This window comes from Lissotriton vulgaris, chromosome 7 (genome assembly GCF_964263255.1).
Source record: "Lissotriton vulgaris chromosome 7, aLisVul1.2, whole genome shotgun sequence".
NCBI lineage: Eukaryota > Metazoa > Chordata > Amphibia > Caudata > Salamandridae > Lissotriton > Lissotriton vulgaris.
In genome coordinates, this window is record NC_141695.1 from 1,663,851,444 (window position 1) to 1,663,872,671 (window position 21,228).

At 44.4% G+C, this 21,228-nt stretch overlaps 1 protein-coding gene across 1 annotated transcript in view; it reads right to left on the reverse strand.

The window, feature by feature from the left end:
- Nucleotides 1–21,228, reverse strand: part of EFCAB8 (EF-hand calcium binding domain 8) — a 1,673,324-nt gene that overhangs the window by 1,056,976 nt on the left and 595,120 nt on the right. Inside the window, exon 8 of the mRNA XM_086932659.1 lies at nucleotides 20,666–20,796. Coding sequence (XP_086788785.1) covers nucleotides 20,666–20,796 — 131 coding nt within the window. The remainder of the gene's footprint in view (nucleotides 1–20,665; nucleotides 20,797–21,228) is intronic.

A 21,228-nucleotide genomic window follows, 5' to 3' on the forward strand; every position in this document is an offset into this window, starting at 1 on the left:
TTGCATTAGCGTTGCTGGCAGCGAGACCGGTCCTTTTAGCTCAATGGGGCTCCCTGGCTGTGACCGATACCCGCGATTGGAACCGGAGACTTTGGCATATCCTCGCAATGGAGCGCCTCTCACTTAGCATCGATGGGAAGGGAACAGAATACGCGAAACTCTGGGGTCCATTTCTACAGCTCCTCTCCAAGGAAATGAGAGAAGTCACTTGCCCAAAATACCTGCAAATTCTACGGCTTATTCCGCTGGAACCTGTGGGGGCCACACCCGTGGCTTGAATGACTGTGAGAGGCGACAAGCGGCCATGGGAGAATAGGATAGGAATGCAGAGACTGATGCAGAGGGGGTGGGAAGGGGGGAGCTTTGAGGGGGTGGAGGGGGTTGGTGTTTGTCTGTTTTCTTGTTCTTTTTCCTTTATAAAATCCCCGTCTTCCATCGCTGGAGAGAGGAAGGTTGTAAGAGAGAGGGTTCCCTATTTGACCTAGATGGCTTGATTCCCTTCCCCCAATTACACGAGGAATATTTTAATTTACCGGAGACAGACGCTTTTCAATATTCGCTGCTAGCAGTTGCCTGCCATGAACGCTATGTACTGAAGCTTCTTCACGCTGGGTCGCCCACCGGGTTGTAGACCTGTACGCTGTGTGCTGACCATGTCACTACGCTCCGCTGGCCGGTGGATGTAGGCAGTTAAGCTGTGCCATCGATTCTATACCACATAATAAAAAATGGTTGCTTCTAAATGATATAAATGTAAAAATCGTCCCTTCCACTGCTGGAAGGTTCGGGTTGTGGATCAAGCCAAGCTGAGGCAACACATGACCTGAGAACTGCCATAGCTATAAAAATAAGTTCATCCCCTTCATTGCCAGCTGTATCATATACCTCTAACAACATCAGCTATAGTGTCAGAGGAACATCAACATTGAGAATCTGTTGTAAAAGACTTCTGATTTCGCGACCAATAGATTATATACAGGACAAGTGGCAAAAATATGCACTAAATCAGCTCCAAATGTTGAGCATCTGAAACAAGACATCCCCTCAATACCACCCCATTTCACAATTTTCGCAGGTGTTATACATATGAATCAAATAAAGTCTTAAAATGCTGAACCCGCAGATTGGCAGAGCACAGTACAGTGTCCCACAGTTCTAATGATCTCATAAAGTAAGAATCCTCGACTCCCAACATATCCTACCATTTCAGCCCATGTTTATTCAAGTCATCTAGCACACCTTCCTGCAAACACCTTTATATTTGTGTAATTGATGGTCTGGTATTACTAGTTAGTAATTCCACCAGGGGTACTTGTCCAAAGCCTGCCGCATCGCCTACCTTTTTAAGCAAAAAATCTCTCAGCAGTAAGAATGTAAAAAAATCCCGGGGTCCGACTTCAAACCTTTCTCTAATTGCTTCAAATGATGTTATGTGATCCCAGCTAATAGATCTCCTGGTTGTGGAATTTTTGTTGTGTTATGTTTTGACATTTTATTTTGGGACTTATAAAAAAGAAAAAAAATCTTAGGTCAAGTCTGTTTCTTCTGTGCCATAGCTACCAGGGTTTGAGCCAGTCTCATTTTATTGAGCTTGTGTGTTGGATCTGACACGAATTTGCACTTGTTACTTGGGAAGGACTCATCTCCTCTGCAACGAATAAACCATTAGCTTAATCTTACGTTAGCTACTATGAAATGCTTGGGAAGCTGCTGATGGGCCTGCATTTGAGCAATAGAAAAGGGACCTTGAAACTTTATGCTAATGATAAGATTTTTAATTGAGCAGGATGGACCAGTAATATTTGGAGAAATCTAGGGCTGATTTAGAGTTTGGAGTACAGGCCATCATTCCTCTCTCATGGAGTAACTAATCCGTTTGTAAGGCTGATGGAATACCGTCTGCCTTATTTAGAGGTTGTACTAAAGGACCGCCATCCATCATGATGCAGTAAGCCTATCAATAGTGCTCCATCGTCAGATTTCCAAACCTACCATCAACAGATACAATTCTGTCAGAGTTGACATAACGTACATCTCTCATCCATATTTAGCATTGCCTGAAGTCAGAGTGGGACTGGGGTACATCACAAGAGAGCACATCAATGTTGGGCGTGTTTACAGACGTCTGACACATCCGTCATATTGACAGACGCATCTCTCAGCACACATAGCTGCTCTTTATCAACTTATCAAGCACACTTGCACCTCACACTATTGTCATATAGTTACTGCTTTTCTATATATTGTGTTAAGTTAGCATGAGTCTATTAAATGTTTAAACAACATATTTTCCTTTGGCTTCAGTTTGCACACGGCACATAATTATTATTGTAGCTTTCAACCTAGACGAAAGATGTGATTTATTTGAGAATAATATGTTATTGCTCTGATATCAGTCGTGCTTGGTACACTTGGTACACTGTCTGCACACTGAGAGCTAAAGCCTCTAAGAATAACCTAACACAAGGTTGCTGGGAGGCCTGATCCTCGCACCACATTAGACATAACACAAATAATGTTGCTGCCAACATTGGGCTCTACGCGGGTTTAAGATAGAGTTACTGAGAATGCACAAACACACTTGAAGGTGCTTTGCATGCAGAGAGCTGGTAGCTGATGATGTGATCTTCTCCTACTGACATTTAGAGGTATGGGCCCGCCCTGCTAAAACCCAAATGAGACCTTCTTAGATATAATATAGTATGCTAAATAGGGTGCGCGAAATATAGGTGATACAGATTTCTATTGATTTTTGCATTATAATATGCTATCACCGTTCGCTTACTATGGATTAGTGACTATGCTGATAACTCTGATTTTTATAATATGTATTCTGGTATTATATAAGATACTGCATTTAAGAACCTTGCATTGAAAAATAAATATTTCAAACTTGCACGTGTCTTCTTTTACTCCCTGTTCTGGTTTGAAATGATTATAGAGTGAAAGAGTGTTCATGTGTTCCACGATACCTGAGGTATTTAAAGTTCATGTTCTGGTTTGTCTAAGTCATTGGGAGTTCGTTATGACCAATGAGACACTGTAGCTAGCTCGGTAAGGGGATTTCTGATACTAAGGTGAGTTTTGGGTCACCCTAATTCACTAAGGTTCTAGATCTCTATGCACAGTTCTGTGGGAGAACGGAAACCCTGCTACATGGCGCCCAACGGTTGTTGGCCTTATATCATGACACTCGAGTAGTATATCATTCAAACCTTAACCCCTTCATTCCCGTTTCCGGAAAACGGCGGTGTCGGAAAAACCTACCTATTTTTGAAATAGGTCTTTTCAAGCTTGAATCTATCTAAAACGGTTTCCTTGAATTACTACCCAGTTGTGCTACAAAGTAATCTTTGTTTTTTCACCTTCCTGTGCAGTCATGGCACAAGCCGTGGACATCCCGCTGCATAGTCGCATTGCGGTGCGTGATCATTTGCGGACTTATGATGTACCTTTGGAAGGCTTGGCTGTGGTTCTGGTGGTGAGTGCGGAACATGCTTACCCGTACGAACTGTTTTATTCGTGGGTGACATTTCCGCCAGTGGACGTGAATTCTGGTGTGTTCCACTCGTACACTCCGTCACCTGTACCTGCTGAATATGCTCCGTACAGAGCACAGGAAGTACCTATTGATGTTTGGCAGCATGAAGTTTGGTTTGGTGGCGCCCTACCACACGCTTTAACCGCTCCGAGGTTAGGTCCTTTGTCCATTCCGGGCACAAATTGGCCCGCTTTGGCTGGATTTACTCCTCACCCTAATCGCGCCACTTGTAACGTAGGTGACCCGTCAGTTAGCAAGGATAATTGTGGCGGCTTATAAAATGGTTGGCCGCAATGCCAAGGGGCTTAAGACTTTTTCTGATAAAGAGAAAAAGCAGCCCCAGGGACAATCTTCGGAGGCGAACGCTCAGCCCAAGTCCAAGAAACAAAATTGGCCTAGAAAACAGAATCAGGATAAGCAAAAGCAACAACAACAAACCCAGGTTTCGCGTCCTGCGTCTCCGTTGCCTGCGCAGTCGGAACGTGTTTATGATTTGCGCGACCGTGCGATGATTAAGTCACCTGAACGTTTTCAGGCCTCTGACCAACGCTCTCCTCGTTCCTTTCAGGACTCATCGGCTCCGTCAACCGGTGGTGGAGGGGGCGGCAGGGGCCGGGGTGGCCAGCAAGGACGTGGTCAGCCCCGCCCGCGCACCGGTGCAGAAAAGCAGGAGGGCTCCACGCCTCAGAGACTGCAGTTTGCCAAGAAGAAAGTCGCAGCCTTAACGGCGCATCGATATGCCCCAGATTGTGAGAACGAGGCTTCGGAATCTGACTTGGGCTCTGACCTTGCTGGACAGCGCGGCGGAGATTACCATAGTGAGAGAGGCCCTCCGTCCACTACTGAAGGTGACAGCGACTGACACTTATGTTGTGATTGAAACAGCTGATACAAGAGTTGCTCCCCCTGATAGACTTTTTGAAATTGTCCTGTTAATTGAAGGTGACATACAGCGTACCGTTAGAGGGGTATTTTGGGAAAATCTTTCGTCTACATATGACATTTTGCTTTCGGAGGCTGACTGGCCCCCACCTTTTGTGCTCGCAGCTCCACGAGGGGAGGAGGTGATCCTCCCCAGTTTTGCGAACACTGTTTCGAGAGTGGAAGCGCTGCACTTTGCAGAAGAGTGGGCTGTGGCGCTTGCACCGGCTGTGTACCGTAATCAGTGTGGCTGGGATAAATTGTCCCCAAACCACGAGATTCCTTTACGGTCTCAGCCGCAGCCTCAACCTCAATATCCCATACGACGTGAAGCCAAAGCTTCAGTCGCAGCGATCCTTGAACAATTGGAATATCAAGGTGTAATTGAAACGTGTGTGTCACCGATGAATAACCCCCTTTTTACTGTAAACAAGCCGGACGGCTCTTACCGTTTGGTTTTGGATTACCGGCATTTAAACTCGCATTGCCGTAACTGTGCAGTACAGAATACTCACGGCTAGGCCCTTGTAAATAGTCTTGTGCGTAAGCGGTTCAAAACCACGCTTGACATTTCCAATGGTTTTTATGCCCATTCATTGGACAGTCTAAGTTCCCAATGGACTTCTTTCACATGCGGCGGTGTCCAAAAAATGTTTCGGCGTCTCCCAATGGGCTATAAGAACAGTCCTGGAGTATTTTCTGCCCGCATTGTCTCTCTGGTGGAGAGAGTCGACCCAGATGCTTGTTCCTATGTGAATGATATCTATCTCACAGACGACGAACTTTGGGAGCATCTGTGTCGAGTGAACAGTATTATTTGTAACTTCGCAGACATGGGTTACAAGTTTAATTTTGCAAAATCGCACATTGCAGAATACACAGTGTTGTTTCTAGGCTATGAACTAACCAATGAAGGAAAGGGATTGGCTCCTCACTTCCTGGAGAAGTGCGCACAGTTGCGCTCTCCAACAACACTGAAAAAATTACAGTCTTTACTGGGCTTTTTGAATTTCGGATGAACATACGTTCCGGAATATGCCCAGCGTATCAAGCTTTTGTATGCTTTGATACAACCATCTTTTTCCAAATCATGCTGGCTGCCTGAGCATTCAGCTATTCTGCATTCTTTGCAGGCTGATTTGCTCGCTTCTGAATACTTACAGACTCGTGATAACCAGACCAACCTGGTGATAAGAATTGTCCCGGGGGCGGTCGGTTTCACGTACCTAACTTTTAATGAAGGAGATACAGTACCTATGGCTTACAAGTCACACTTGTACACTTCGGCTGAAATGCGCTTTTCCACTGTGGAGAAAGTTTTGACGGCTGTGCAGATGGCAATTCTCAAGGAACGTGCCCTGTCACAGGGAAAACGCATGTTGGTTGTTACCCTGTGTCCTGCCTTGGAGGCAGTTACGAAAGCCAGTGTACCAAATTCTAAAGCTTTGCACCCTCGGTGGATTCAATGGGCTGCATCCTTGTCATCCCAGGATGTCACGTTTATTTTTGACGCCACTTTACGGTCGCAGGAGTACTTACAGTATGAATTTGATCATCCTGCTCCTTTAGCAATGCGGCCGTTGGAGGATTTTCATTGCATCATTTACTGTTAATAATTTTTAATGAAGATTCCCTTTGAAGAGAATTAGGACTACAGATAAATAGCTCTTCCTTCTAAAGGGGCTCTTCATTAAAAGCCATAAGCAACAAATATATTAACAAGCTCATCCCTTGTAAAATGTGAAATATATGATGGAAGCCACAAGTAAGTTCTTCAAAGAAAGACTACCTAAATGGGTATCATCCCTCCAGTTAAGAAAACGGGGTCTCATGAAAGTGTGGATAGAGTTCAAGATGACTGTTTTGCAAATTTCCTCAGCAGGATGTTTCTCATTAAAACAAAAATGAAGTGGTTTTGCTTATGCTTTTTCATCATGACAGAAGGAACAACTTTGAATGCAGCAGTCCCCAAGAAACGTTAACAGGGGTTAAAGTTAGACTGTGACCAAAGCCAATGTTGGTCTAGCTGAGCTTAAGTGGTGAAGCATTTAAAACACACCAGACGTTCATATAGGCAGCTCTGACATATGAACTTATTTATGCGGCACCTTTTGCCAACACCTCATGACAGATATTGATGCCTTCACTTGGGGAGGTAGAATGTGAATCCCTATGTGCTGGAGTACTTTGTATCACTTAATGACATGGTGAAAGTAGTAGAGAAAGTAGTTGTTCTGAGTGTACTAGTAAGAAAAGTGTGCAATGTTCTCAAGTGTTTCAATATGGAATAGTGAAAGTAGATATATTGAGGTCTCTTTGGTATATGAGAATGACCCCTTTTAATTGGGGTTTGTCTTAGTGTGCTAACCTTGCATCTTGAAAGCAAGTTGCAGATACCAAAGGTACTGGCATGTATGGTTGCAGAGCATGTGAAACAGTTGGCATCAGAGGCTGATCCACTGGAGGTGGAAGTGAAGCAGACTGTAACACCTGTTGTAAAGCGTGACAATAGGATCTCAGTGAAGGTGTATTTTAATTCTGGGCTACAGGTGCGACTTCCCTAGTGGGTTAACAGGTTTTTGACTTCTCTGAATAAGACGTAGGTGGGATGCGACAGGTCTTCAATTTCCTCAGTCATGAAAAAGAGAGCTGGAGGTGCATACAATTGGACTCATAATAAGACTTCTACGTCAAGCTGCATTTCAATGTTGATCTGTGTTTTGATGTCAACATTTCGGACCCCCTTGATGTCCGGTGGAGTTTTGAGGCAAATCAGCCGTCATCAATCAACAGGTCAACATCATACCAGGTCACGTCAAATGGGAATGCTGTAGATCATCATGATGCTCAATTTTTGGCTCTCCATCTGCTAGAGTACTCAGAACATTTCCCCAGGAGAGAAAGAGGAAGCCCTCTCTGATTGTTCTGAATTATTGGAAGAAGCTTACAAGTGTTGTATTTCCTCTTGTTCACAGAGTTGGATTTTTTCCCAACTTCAAAGTTCCACCTTCAAAAGGCCAGGGGGTTCTCACAATTGCCAGGGGGTTGACAGTCAGGAAGAGACACGATGGACAGGTTATTTTAGTCAGTGGAGACCTTTTTACCACAGGAAGGACACTTCATGAAGAGTGATAGAATTTCTTAAATAAAATACTGTAAATCAGAAAATGGTTTTAAACAACCAATAAATCAAGATTCGCCTCAGATGTCAACTTGATATGAATTTGAAGGGTTTTGGAAGTTTATTTACCACAATTTGGTGAGTCATTAAGACCCACCCTGTCAAAACTTGCGGTCTCCCCATCACATTCAGAAGGGAACCCCAGGGGCCCACTGGCAGAGCCTCAGATGACTGTGCCAGCAGGAAATCCTTGCCCTGATGGTTCAATATCCCCAGAATTGCCAGGTCATAATGACGGTTGACCGGCTCTGTTTAGGGCAGGGTAATTATGACTTTTGTTCCCTGACCTGAATTGCCATGCCAAACATGGCTGTACCAGGCAAGGAAATCAATCAACGACCTCTAAACAACCATGTGCATCAGACGCATATCTTTTATTCTTTATAAAAAACAAACTCCTGCTCTGGGAGAGTATTTAAAAACACAAAGAAAAAAACTTTATTGCACATGCTTGGCAAATTACTCTGCCTTCCTTGCAAGTGCTTCACTGGCAGATACTTTCCCCGCGGATGGGAATATTATACAAGGGCAGGTGCTGCTCCACCAGGGGAACTTCTGTGTCTGGCGGGCAAACCACCCATTTACAAAGGACCCACTTTATCTTCATTAAGATATGTTCCCAAGCATAGAAAAAGATACTATGTTTTATGGCCTTGTACAGCCATGTCAATGGGAAACATATGTTTGGTAATAAATGCTCAGGTTTCAGTCCTTGAAATGCCGAAGTTGTGTCCGCCACACTCTAATACTTTGATAGGGAAGGCTGTTGGTACTTCTTCAGTATCCAGCTACGACAGTGGTTCCCAAACTGTGCGCCGTGGCTCCTTGGGGAGCTGTCAAGCCTAGCCAGGGGGGCGGCACACCAAAGCACTTTAATGCATTTAATGTTGAAGGGTCTGTTGGCTTCAGTCAAACTAATTAATTTGGGGAGAGGATGTAGCCTTACGTCTAGAGCAGTCGACCTCGAAGCTGGGGAACCAGGTTCGAGTCTTGGCAGGTGAGGTAATATGAATTTTTATGGTCAATTGTGTCCCCTAACGTAGACCCCAACGGCTCCATGTACGTGCTTTAAGTACATGTATGTTCCCTCCACAACCAGCTATGAAGACGCAAATACATTTGCGTCCAACGTTAACATGTCCTCTTTCAGATCCACCATGAATGGGTCGGATATTCAGTTCCTAAGTATGCCTTGCCACCGTCTTTACATGGTACACTTTCATGTTTTCCTGGCTCTGGTGAGTTAGGCCCTGATTCCTGCCATCAAGCCCTTTCTGCCTTCTGTCTCTGAAAGCTGCAGCCTGCTGCTTCCATGACCCTTGCCTTACTCCCTGTGCGGCGAGCGGTGCCTGGCTCGACCTGCTTGCCTGCCAAGACTGTATTCAGCCTTCAAGTTATCTGCTCCGCTCCTCGAAAATACATGCCTGTCTAGTGATTTAGGAAAACATCTCCCCATCTGCAGAGCAAAGGGCCCGGCCTTTCTGTCTCCATGCAAGTAATTCATAGCTCCTGTTACCATGGTAGGCCCATGGCCCCTCGCATCTCACATAGACACTTAGTCGCATATGCACGCACTAGCAGTCAGTATAGAATAGCCTCTGCCCGAGAGACCTTTTCTTCTAGATAATACAGTTCCTCAAACACAAGATATTAGATATGATTTGGGATTAGGTTGTTCTGACACCCCAGACTTCTGTCTCCTCATGTAGGGCTAAATGTCAAGTCCCCTTCACCCTCCAGTTCCACGTCACTCACACGTCATGCTGCTGCGCGCGCATCTCTGCCATGTATTTCTGCTGACACTGCAGGATTCCTCTATGGATCCACCCACCTGTGATACGTTTCATGTGACGTTGTCTAGCACACACCTCCGTGTACGCCATCATGCACGCCTTCTGTTACGCATATGTGTTCTTATCTCGTTTCTCTCAGCTGTTACGCCTTCTGCATCTATCACCACTGTAATGCATTGACTATATATATGATATTCTGTTAATAAAGCATTGTGATTCCCTTCCTGAACCCTTGTGGTGATGGAACATGATACCTGGTTCGAACCAATTCCCTTTTAAGGAATAAAACCCTTATAAACCCAGATGCCACGGACTCTGCCTCTTATTTTTGACTGAGTTATTCTTATTGAACTTTACTGCATAAATTAAGTATAGGTAATTTAAATTTACCACATAATTGGCGCCCGAATAGGGACCCCTCCCCCACCTTACGCGCCGGCGGTGCGTTGCAGGCTTGGTCCCCTGCCACAGCCGGACGGACAACTACGCGTACCCGCAGGATTTCCTGTATCTCCCTCAGGCCAACGGAGGTGACTGAGGCTGCGATCGACACCCAGACGAGGCGGTGAGGAGTGCGGAGGATCCCGACCAGAGCCCAGCTGAGAGAGCAAGGTCCGAGGTATTCAGAGGCCCACCAGTTCCGAAGTTCCGAAGTACCTACGTCACGAGTCGAGTCCAGTCCAGTCCGGTCCAGTCCAGTGTCGAGTTTCCGAGGCCTTCCGTACCGTGCTTCCCGGTGGTTACCGTTGCTGGGGACGCATCTAGACGGGTGCATTAGTTTGTGTCCGGTCAAGACGGGTTTGGGTACACAGACCCGGTCTGCACTGTTTAGCAGTGTATCTGTACTGTTTAGCAGTATATCCAGTATGCAGTTAGCTAGTTTTATTCTAGTTATTGTTGTTCGTTTTCAAAATGTTCAAATGTGTTTTAATGTCGTGGTATGAGTGATTGTTTGATTTTCATTACTGTGTTTATTGTATTAGTGGTGTCCAAATACGAGTAAGTATCAAGTACCAAGTATCACGGCTGAAAATGCTGCTGTTTTCTAAACTGAAACAGATAGGAACTAGAAAAGGAATACTCGAGGAAGCTGTTCCCATCCCACCCAGGGACACTCCAGGGTATTTTATGTACCACAAACACGGCTTAGATGCTGTATTATTTCTCGACTTGTGGGTGGACTACACCAAAGATTTAGCAGAGAATCAGAGATGGCCCGTTACAGGGACATGGGATGCCGAGTGCATCATGAGAGTAGAAGAAGCGTTATGGAAAAAGAAAGCCAGACAGTCACAAAAAGATGGCATTGAATTATGGCGTAAAGAATCGCACAGACGGACAGAGAAAGCACTCAGAAAAGCAGAGAGAAGTAAAGAGGATTCCGAAAAAGCCAAAGAAAAAGAACTACTAGAAGAAGGAGAACGAGTTAGGATAGAACAACATGATAGACGTAGTAATGCTATTATGACAGGATTGTATCCAGTCCTGGCCGAGGGCCTGCCCAAGGCGACCCCGGAAGTACCGAAAGATCAGCCCCCTCCATTGGTTCCGACTAAATTACGTCACAAGACCGCAGCAGAGATTTTCCTTTCTTCCTACTTAGACGATGTAGCACCCGCATACACCAATGTTCCACCTGCACCTATACCACCCCCTAATAACCACCTTCCCCAACGACAGGGCACTCCTCCACCACTTCCTGCAACCCCCATTAACCCTATTAATCTGCTTAATCCTTTTGGGCCTGACACGGCCCTACCGACAGATCATGCTCAAGCCTCCGCTTCAGGAGGTGCATCAGGAGGTTTCCAGACCCCGCCACCAGTACATCGATTAAATACTAAAGAACTAGCAATGCAACGTACTCCGAGACCGATTAGCAGTGAAAAGGTGAAAGAACTTATCACATACTGTAGATATGACCCCATACCAGGCAAAGATGGTTGCATGTTATTAGCCTCAATACGTATAAGACGTGCTGCAGACTTTTTAGTTCTGTTTCCAGGAATAAAAGCTAATCTAGACAGGATATATCATTTTGTTCAGACGGGGGAGGGTCCGGAATGTATTCAGGAGGCCATGGCGCATCAGAAAGTAGACATTCAGAGCCTACTATTAAGATTCTTCATAAACTGTTTCATAAGAGAACGAGACCGGCCTGGTGTAAATGAGGAAGAGATGAAGGTACTAACTGCATGGAGCCAGAATATTTCAGACGGAAAACATGATAAACAAAGTTGTATAGAGAGCATGTACAGGAAAATTCGTAAAGAAATAGTAGTATTCCATGCAAAAGCGAAAGCTGAAAGGGAAGCAGAATCAGATGCAAATAAATCCTCAGAGGATGAACCAGAGACAGAGACAGAAGATAGAGGAACAATAGCATATGTAGGAAGGGGTAGATCCTTTAATAAACCGATACGTCCAGAAAGCAAGAGACTTTTTCACTCTGCTATGTCAAATCCGAAGACTCCTGAACATTTGTTTCAGGCTACCGATAAAATACTTCAAGAACGAATGGGGTACCATGTACTCGATTCCATGGATGAACAAGAATTAGCCAGGTCAGCAGTACAATGGGCTGACAATTCCGATAAATATAGCGATGACGCATTAGCGCAGACCTTTTTGAATCTTTCCCCAGACGAACAACGACTAGCTGGTATGTACATGATACAACACCTCCTTATATTGTATAAAAGCCAACACTCTGATCCTGGTCCCCTACCTGATATATTAATAGAGCTACTCATGAATAAATGGAGAGGCCTAGGTACCGACTTAATTAAAGTAATTTTAGAACATCGACACAGATATAGTGCTTTCCTGAATCCACAGTTCGTTCCAGCTCCACCCGTAGAAAGAAAAATGTATTACATAGACAGACAGAATCCCTTACGAGAAGTGCACCCAGTCAGGAATGATGATAATACCTTTAGACGTGTGTTTGTGTACACGCCCATAACTAAAATGGAATTATTGGAAATGAAGAAATTAGTGCCTAGCCATGACAAAGACCCAGCAGGTTTCCACCGTGAAATAAAAGACATGTTACTCATGGGTAATTATACCTATCCCGACATCATGAAAATATTGAAAGTATTATTGCCTGCCGGTATTTACGAGAAACTGAAAGAAAAAGAATGGGAGGTGGGAGAGCAAAAGATTGATTGGGCTGCATTAGAGAACGAAGAAAATACTCGAACCCCAGGCCTAGGGCTTGGGGATAAAACTAAAGCATTACCAGGATTGTTAGTACAAGTATTGCCACGTTTATTAGCAACGAAAAAGGAGGACTGGGATGCAATCTCAGCCTGCAAACAGAAACCCGATGAAGACACTAGTGATTTTTATTCCCGATTTGAGAAATGTTTTATTATTAATAGCGGCCTGAAAGCAAGTAGCGAGTCATATCCACACCTTTTTGTATCCAAGTTAGTCGAGAATTCCCTGCCCCAAGTTAAGAATTGTGTTCTGAAAGTCGAGAGCACATGGCAAGCAAACACGCCTTCCCAAATGTTACAAATGTTACAGTACCACCAGAACAGAATTAGAGAAGAACATGATCACGAACAAAGACGTATGAAAGATACGAAAATGAAAATGTTAGTAGCGCAGTCAGTTCCAGCTGACGGTCAGAAAAAGGGCATGACACAGTCCAATAATTCAGCAGCTCCTGTTAAAGGGACATGCAACTATTGTAAACAGCCAGGTCACTATATAAACGATTGTGCAGTTTTGAAACAAAATATAGCTACAGGTAAAACTAAAGAAAGACCGCGTCAACCTAGACAGGATCAGGTCCAGCAACAAGTACCACAGAATATCCAGCCTATGCAGGCTGCACAACAGACAGTACAGACCGTAGCGGTACCACAGCCACAACCGATTGCCGCAACACAACATGCAACGCAACAGATGTACCAGTATGCCCAAACTGATTATCCCGATTATCAGCGATACACATGAAACAGCCTAGAGAGGGAAGTTGGCTTGCCTCTTATTGAGGTTCCTGTAGATCAAGAGGGTCCTTACGTACATAGCCAAGTATTAGGAAAAGATAGAAAGTTTTTGATTGATACAGGGGCAAGCAGAACAACAATAAGTCATGACGAGGTTCCAGGGGCACCCCTCTCAGGCTTCCAGAATGTTTCCCTTGGATTTTCAGGCAAACCTATTGTAAATGAAGTATCGAAACCAGTACCTCTTTTAGTTGGTCCGTTGTCTCACACTACAGATTTGTTACTAACGAAATCATGTCCAGAAAACTTGTTAGGTATCAAGACACTGAAAGCTCTAGGAGCTGTGATTTGCTGTTCTCCGGAAGGAGTAAGATTGTTCTTACGTGACTTTAAGGGTCACTATGTGTTGAGAGATATTGATCCCAGATTACAGAATGTTCCTGCACATTTATGGGCACAAGGCCCCACTGATGTAGGTTGTATGCACATTACACCATATCGAGTCACACTCAGGCCAGGAGTGGTATTACCACGAATCCGACAATACAAGTTACCCCCAGATGCTGTAGTGGCTTTACTGAAAATCATTGACGAGCTCATTGCACAAGGAGTGGTTGTAGAAACCGACTCAAATCTATGTAACTCCCCTATCATTCCAATTCTTAAACGTACTGATCCAAATGCACCCCCAGTTTATCGATTAGTGATCGATTTACGAGAACTGAATAAATGCATCGTACCACAGTATCCTGTGGTTCCAGACATCTCGTCTCTATTGACTGCCATTGATTCCGAAGCAACGTTCTTTACTGTAATTGATCTAAAGAACGCCTTCTTTAGTATCCCAATCGATCCGGAAAGCCAATATCTCTTCGGATTCTGTTTAAGTGGTCGAAGCTTCAAATTTGCACGCGCACCTCAAGGATTCACAGAAAGCCCCAGCATCTATAGCCAAGCACTGAAAAGACAACTTGACAGTATTCACATGCCTGACAACACTGCCCTGCTACAGTATGTCGATGATCTACTGATCACCGCCCGCAACGAACCTGAATGTGAGCAAGCATCACTGACGGTTTTGCATTTCTTGGCTGACAAGGGACACAAGGTGTCCCCTTCGAAGCTGCAATTCTGTGTTCAGCAAGTGGTTTACCTTGGGCACTTGCTGTCCAAAGGGGGGAGACAGCTAACACCTGATCGCATCCAGTTAATTGTAAACATGTCACAACCCAAGACACAAAAGGAGGTACGAGCCTTTATAGGCCTCACTTCTTACTGTAGACAATGGATCCCTCAGTATGCATTTCTAGCGAAACCACTCATACAGTTGACAACCCAGGAGGCAGCGACATCGACTGTCCTCCCTTGGATTCAGGAACATACACAAGCTTTTGACGAATTAAAGAAAGCCTTATGTCAAGCACCAGTTTTAGCGACACCATGTTACAGCAAGCCTTTTACACTTTTTGTCACAGAACGTGAAGGTACCGCATTGTCAGTACTCACCCAAGATCAAGCAGGTTCACACAAACCGTGTGCTTATTTTTCTAGTACATTGGATCCAGTAGCCCAGGCTCTGCCTGCGTGCTTGAAATCAGTAGCAGCAACAGCTCTAGCAATCAGACAAAGTGATTCCATAGTGTTAGGACATCAATTGACAGTACAAGTTCCACACTCTGTGGAAGTTCTTTTAAACCGAACACAGACTCAGCACTTGACTATAGCGCGACTGACAGGTTATGAATTGACATTGTTTCAGCCACACATAGAAATCAGACGTTGTAATACATTGAACCCTGCTACACTTCTGCCATTAAGTGAGACAGATCCTTTGGCACATGATTGTATTGAAGTCATTACCATCACAACGAAACCCAGACAAGACTTGACAGACACTGCATTACCAGATCCAGACCTGACACTTTATGTGGATGGTTCATGTATGAGAACAAGTACAGGAGAATTAGTGGCCGCCTACGCAGTCACGACAGAAACCGAAGTCATAGAAACGAATTGTATTGACACCCTGTCAGCTCAAGCAGCAGAGCTCATCGCTCTGACTCAAGCCTGTATTCGAGCAAAGAACAAGAGAGTTAACATATACACAGATTCACGTTATGCATTCGGAGTCGTACACGACTTCGGTGTACTCTGGCGAGAGAGAGGTTTCTTGACCTCTCACGGGGCCAAAATTCAGCACGGTCCCCTCATTCAAGCTCTGTTAGACGCAATACATCTGCCTACAGCCATATCCATCATGAAGTGCAAGGCACATACGAAAGTCACAGATATCATTTCCCAGGGTAACGACCTGGCAGACCGAACAGCCAAGCATACAGCTCAGACTCAGACTCACGCAACTGACCTGACAAAGACAATAGTCCCGACACCGACACATTGCATGACAGTTAAGGATCCCGCCCTAGATGTAATTGACATACAGACACATGCTACACCAGACGAAATCAAGAAATGGATTGAACTAGGAGGGATCCAGACAGAACAGGGATGGATGACAAAGGGGAAAGCCACATGGTTTCTCCCCGACTCTATGGTTCAAGTTATCATTAACACAGTACACAGTCCTGCACATTTAGGAGAAAAAGCCATGTTAGACAGTATTCAAAACCTCTGGTTCAATAAACATTTACGAGCAGCAGCCAAACAGAAAGTGCGTACTTGCATGATCTGTTGTCAGTTCAACCCAGGTAAAAGCATTCCCGTAGAGCAAGGTGGATTTCATCCTCCCGATCACCCTTTTGAAGTCCTCCAGATGGATTATATCCAGATGGAACGTTGTCGAGGATTCAAATATGTCCTCGTAGTTGTATGTGCACTCTCCCGTTGGACAGAAGCATATCCAGTCCCAGATTACACTGCTCCGACCACTGCCAAGCAGCTGGTTCGTGAATTCTTCCCCAGGTATGGTTTGCCCCGCATCGTATACTCAGATAACGGTCAACCATTCTCGTCCGAGCTTATGAAGCAGGTATCACTCCTGCTAGGCTATCAATGGAGATTCCACTGTGTCCGACATCCCGAGCCAGCAGGTCTCGTGGAACGTCATAATCAGACTCTGAAAATTCGTCTTGCCAAGATCTGTAGAGAGAAAGGCGTCGACTGGATAGTAGCTTTACCAGTTGCACTCTTTTACATGAGAATGGTCGCACACTCAAGAACAGGGCTATCCCCGTACGAGGTGGTCTTTGGTAGGCCACCGAATATGTGGGGGACGCCTCTGCCGAGAAAAATTACTGATGTTGACTGTAACATGCTGACAGATTACCTTGCTTCCTTGATGTCTGCACTACAATCATGTCGTTCACAGGTTGCTGCAGCCTTTTCCGACAACACCGAAGTGAAGCCACATGAGGTTGTTCCGGGGGATCTGGTATTTGTGAGGAACTTCGACAGGAGAAGTCCGCTGGAGCCCCGTTGGCAAGCGCTGAAGCTAGTACTATTGACTACAAGGACTGCGATTAAAGTCGAGGGCCGTAAGGGCTGGCTTCACTCGAGTCATGTCAAAAAATGCCATGGACTGCCGCCAGATCTAGACTCCCAGCCCTGCCCTCCTCCACAGACTGACTCAAAACTCCCCCTGGTCGAGAAAACTTCTTCTCAGGAATATAAATTAAAATTGAGGTCTAGCAAGTCAGACAGTTTAATTGTTTAAGTCCTCCCCTAGGTGAATCGGTTAGACGAGTTTCTGACATGTATCCCCTAGACCCCAATAGAGAGAGAGATAGACAGAAACAGCTCAAGAAACGTGAATATTGTAAATCACTTCGTAGTCACTGTATTGTGACACTATTGATTATGTTTTTTCTGAGTCTTATGATTATTGCTGCAAGTATACTGTTACATATATACTATCCTATTTTCAAGCGTGCACATTCTTCCTTAAATGTCACTGCCGAGCACACTTTCAGTGAACTGCCCCCGCATGAGTTGTCTTACCGACTTGCGCTGCGCAACAATACATTCATTAGTATGTTACATCATTCCCATCAGACCAGCAATGCTACAAATTGTTGGATATGTGGTCGACTCCCTCCCTATCAGAAATACAAGGGAGTTCTGCCCCTCTTCCCGTACCCGTTCACACACAATGGTTACTGTGGTGCATGGTTTAGTTTAATGAACTCTTTAGATTCCAATTCCGTAGTTTACCAGGGCAACTGGGTATGGGGAAATCTGAACACCGTTCTGCATAGAGTATGTTTCCCTGACAAGGAGGGTCTTCCCAAAAGGACAGGGACTGATCTAGAAAACGAAGTATATGGATTAGGTAACTTTACACTTAACCTCATGATTCTGAATGTTGAATCCGAAACCGAACCAGTCTTGCCCGCTATGTCCGTATTACCAGTTAAAGGTGAATTATGTGTCAGAAAGAATGGTTCAGTACACCTGGGTCATAGTAAATGTACTACTGTGATCGAATTCAGTGATAAAGGCAAGTCTACATTTAAAGCTTCCCGTCATTCCTATTTCATTTGTGGTCATACCGCATATATACGCCTACCTCTAGATTGGGATGGTACCTGTTACATTGCATTCCTTCTGCCACCTGTTTTCCTAGCCCCTCCTGATTATCATAGGGACTCCCATCTAGTACACGTCAGACCCAAGAGAGATCTCCCGATTGTCGACTACACTGAAACGGCATGGGAGCAGTATACAGACTTCAATAAAGGTTTCTTTCCCTACTTAGGTGCTGTCTTTAATAGTAAACTGATACGTAAATTAACCAGAACCCTCGAAGCAGTAGTGAATGAAACTACTTCCGCCCTAGGCAACTTGACGGAGGAGCAGTCTGCTATGCGGATTGTTGTTCTTCAAAATCGTCTTGTCCTTGACGTCATCCTGGCCGATAGGGGCGGAGCTTGTAGAGTCATCGGATCGAGCTGCTGTGTTTTCATTCCAGAAAACGCGCCATCAGTATATAGAGCCATAACCCGTCTTCACAAAATTGCAAGTCAGATACACCAGAATCCAGGCACCTGGACTTGGTCCGGTTGGTTCTGGAGTGTGTTGTCAGCCTGGGGATGGAAAGTCCTATCCTTCCTAGGAATAGCCCTTCTCATAGTATTCAGTTGTTGCCTATGTCTGCAATGTGGGCCAGCGATTTGCGGCTTGTGCGCCACATCATGTATTCCTCATTCAAGTCCACGTTCAAAACACCGTAAGAAGAAAGAAGAGCAAATGATGTTACATGAACAGATTGATAGATTAATGAGGATTGATATCTCATGAAGGGTCCGTAGGGGACAAGGAGGGAATGAGGTAATATGAATTTTTATGGTCAATTGTGTCCCCTAACGTAGACCCCAACGGCTCAATGTACGTGCTTTAAGTACATGTATGTTCCCTCCACAACCAGCTATGAAGACGCAAATACATTTGCGTCCAACGTTAACATGTCCTCTTTCAGATCCACCATGAATGGGTCGGATATTCAGTTCCTAAGTATGCCTTGCCACCGTCTTTACATGGTACACTTTCATGTTTTCCTGGCTCTGGTGAGTTAGGCCCTGATTCCTGCCATCGAGCCCTTTCTGCCTTCTGTCTCTGAAAGCTGCAGCCTGCTGCTTCCATGACCCTTGCCTTACTCCCTGTGCGGCGAGCGGTGCCTGGCTCGACCTGCTTGCCTGCCAAGACTGTATTCAGCCTTCAAGTTATCTGCTCCGCTCCTCGAAAATACATTCCTGTCTAGTGATTTAGGAAAACATCTCCCCAGCTGCAGAGCAAAGGGCCCGGCCTTTCTGTCTCCATGCAAGTAATTCATAGCTCCTGTTACCATGGTAGGCCCATGGCCCCTCGCATCTCACATAGACACTTAGTCGCATATGCACGCACTAGCAGTCAGTATAGAATAGCCTCTGCCCGAGAGACCTTTTCTTCTAGATAATACAGTTCCTCAAACACAAGATATTAGATATGATTTGGGATTAGGTTGTTCTGACACCCCAGACTTCTGTCTCCTCATGTAGGGCTAAATGTCAAGTCCCCTTCACCCTCCAGTTCCATGTCACTCACACGTCATGCTGCTGCGCGCGCATCTCTGCCATGTATTTCTGCTGACACTGCAGGATTCCTCTATGGATCCACCCACCTGTGATACGTTTCATGTGACGTTGTCTAGCACACACCTCCGTGTACGCCCTCATGCACGCCTTCTGTTACACACATGTGTTCTTATCTCGTTTCTCTCAGCTGTTACGCCTTCTGCATCTATCACCACTGTAATGCATTGACTATATATATGATATTCTGTTAATAAAGCATTGTGATTCCCTTCCTGAACCCTTGTGGTGATGGAACATGATACCTGGTTCGAACCAATTCCTTTTTAAGGAATAAAACCCTTATAAACCCAGATGCCACGGACTCTGCCTCTTATTTTTGACTGAGTTATTCTTATTGAACTTTACCGCATAAATTAAGTATAGGTAATTTAAATTTACCACACAGGGACGCTCAACATCCTGTTTAAGTCTAATTTTTTATTTTTTTTATTTTGTAGAATTTCATATAGCGCGAACTAGACCCAAGAAATAAGTATCAGAGCGCTTTACATGAGCACCAATTTAAATACAGATGGACACAGTGAGTTGCCCAGAATCACAGGATGTTGAGGTTCCCTGCCAAGACTTGAACCCAGTTCCCCAGCTAGGTTTGACGGCTCCCTAAGGAGCCACGGCGCACAGTTTAGGAACCACTGGAGTAGTTTCTTGCAATGAGGAGAACATCTATGTGGTGAAGAATAGCATAAATAATTTCCCGCATATGTAAGGTCCGTCCCTGTTTATAGACAATTTACACATTTCCTTGAGCATACTCAGTATCCTGTGACACTCAGTGTCCACTTGCATTTGAACTGCTGTTAACTGAATTATTTTCCACATCTCTAAAGTACCTGTACTTAGTCGTACTCCGCTTTTGTGCATGTGCTGGAACCTATTTTGCATATTCATGTTAATGAGCCATGTATGCATGTATCCCTCATGGCCTTTTAATTTAATAGTACCTATCTTTCCTCTGCATTCCCAGGACATATACAAATCACCCTCTGCCCATAATTATACTGCTTTTCCTGAAAGGTAGATGCTTATTTCAGCATGCATTACCATTAAACTGGAGGCATCAATCATTAATGCAGTTGTAAAATATCACCAGCATGCCTTCATACATTTGACAGTATTATACTGAATACTGATGTCCTAAAGGGCAAAAATTATAGTAAATACAAGAAGACTTGTCTTACGTTGTTTTTTCCAAGCGTTTAGTTGAAAATGTAGTAAGCACCATGGCAGTCCTTTCATCTGCTGAGCAGGAAGCAACACAATTTAATTCAGGAATAAACTTTATTTGTGTACACCAATCCCCATGCAAAGCCTAAAAAAGATAATTCCACTTTTGGTTTACCATGCTATACACACATCCAAGATTACAATAACAAAAACTGATGGCGCTTAAGTAAGAATATTAAGTAACAATATTCTAAAAACCAACACACTCATTTTTAAGGCAAGTCACAGCACTAATGAGCAGGAAGAATCAATATGAATTAGGATAAATAATCATACATTATTTTACACAATGGGTATTACTATATGAACACTGTATATTCATTTAGAAAAAATGTATCCTATGTACTGAAACAAATACACATATTTATGGTCACACTCCATATAGAAAAGAACACTTTGTAGACTGTACAATTCTACTTCATCAGTAAGAAGAGTCTACATGATAGTACAACATAACCTATTTAGTACAACATAACCTATTTTGTACATCATTTTCATTTCTTTTTCTGCCTGTGAA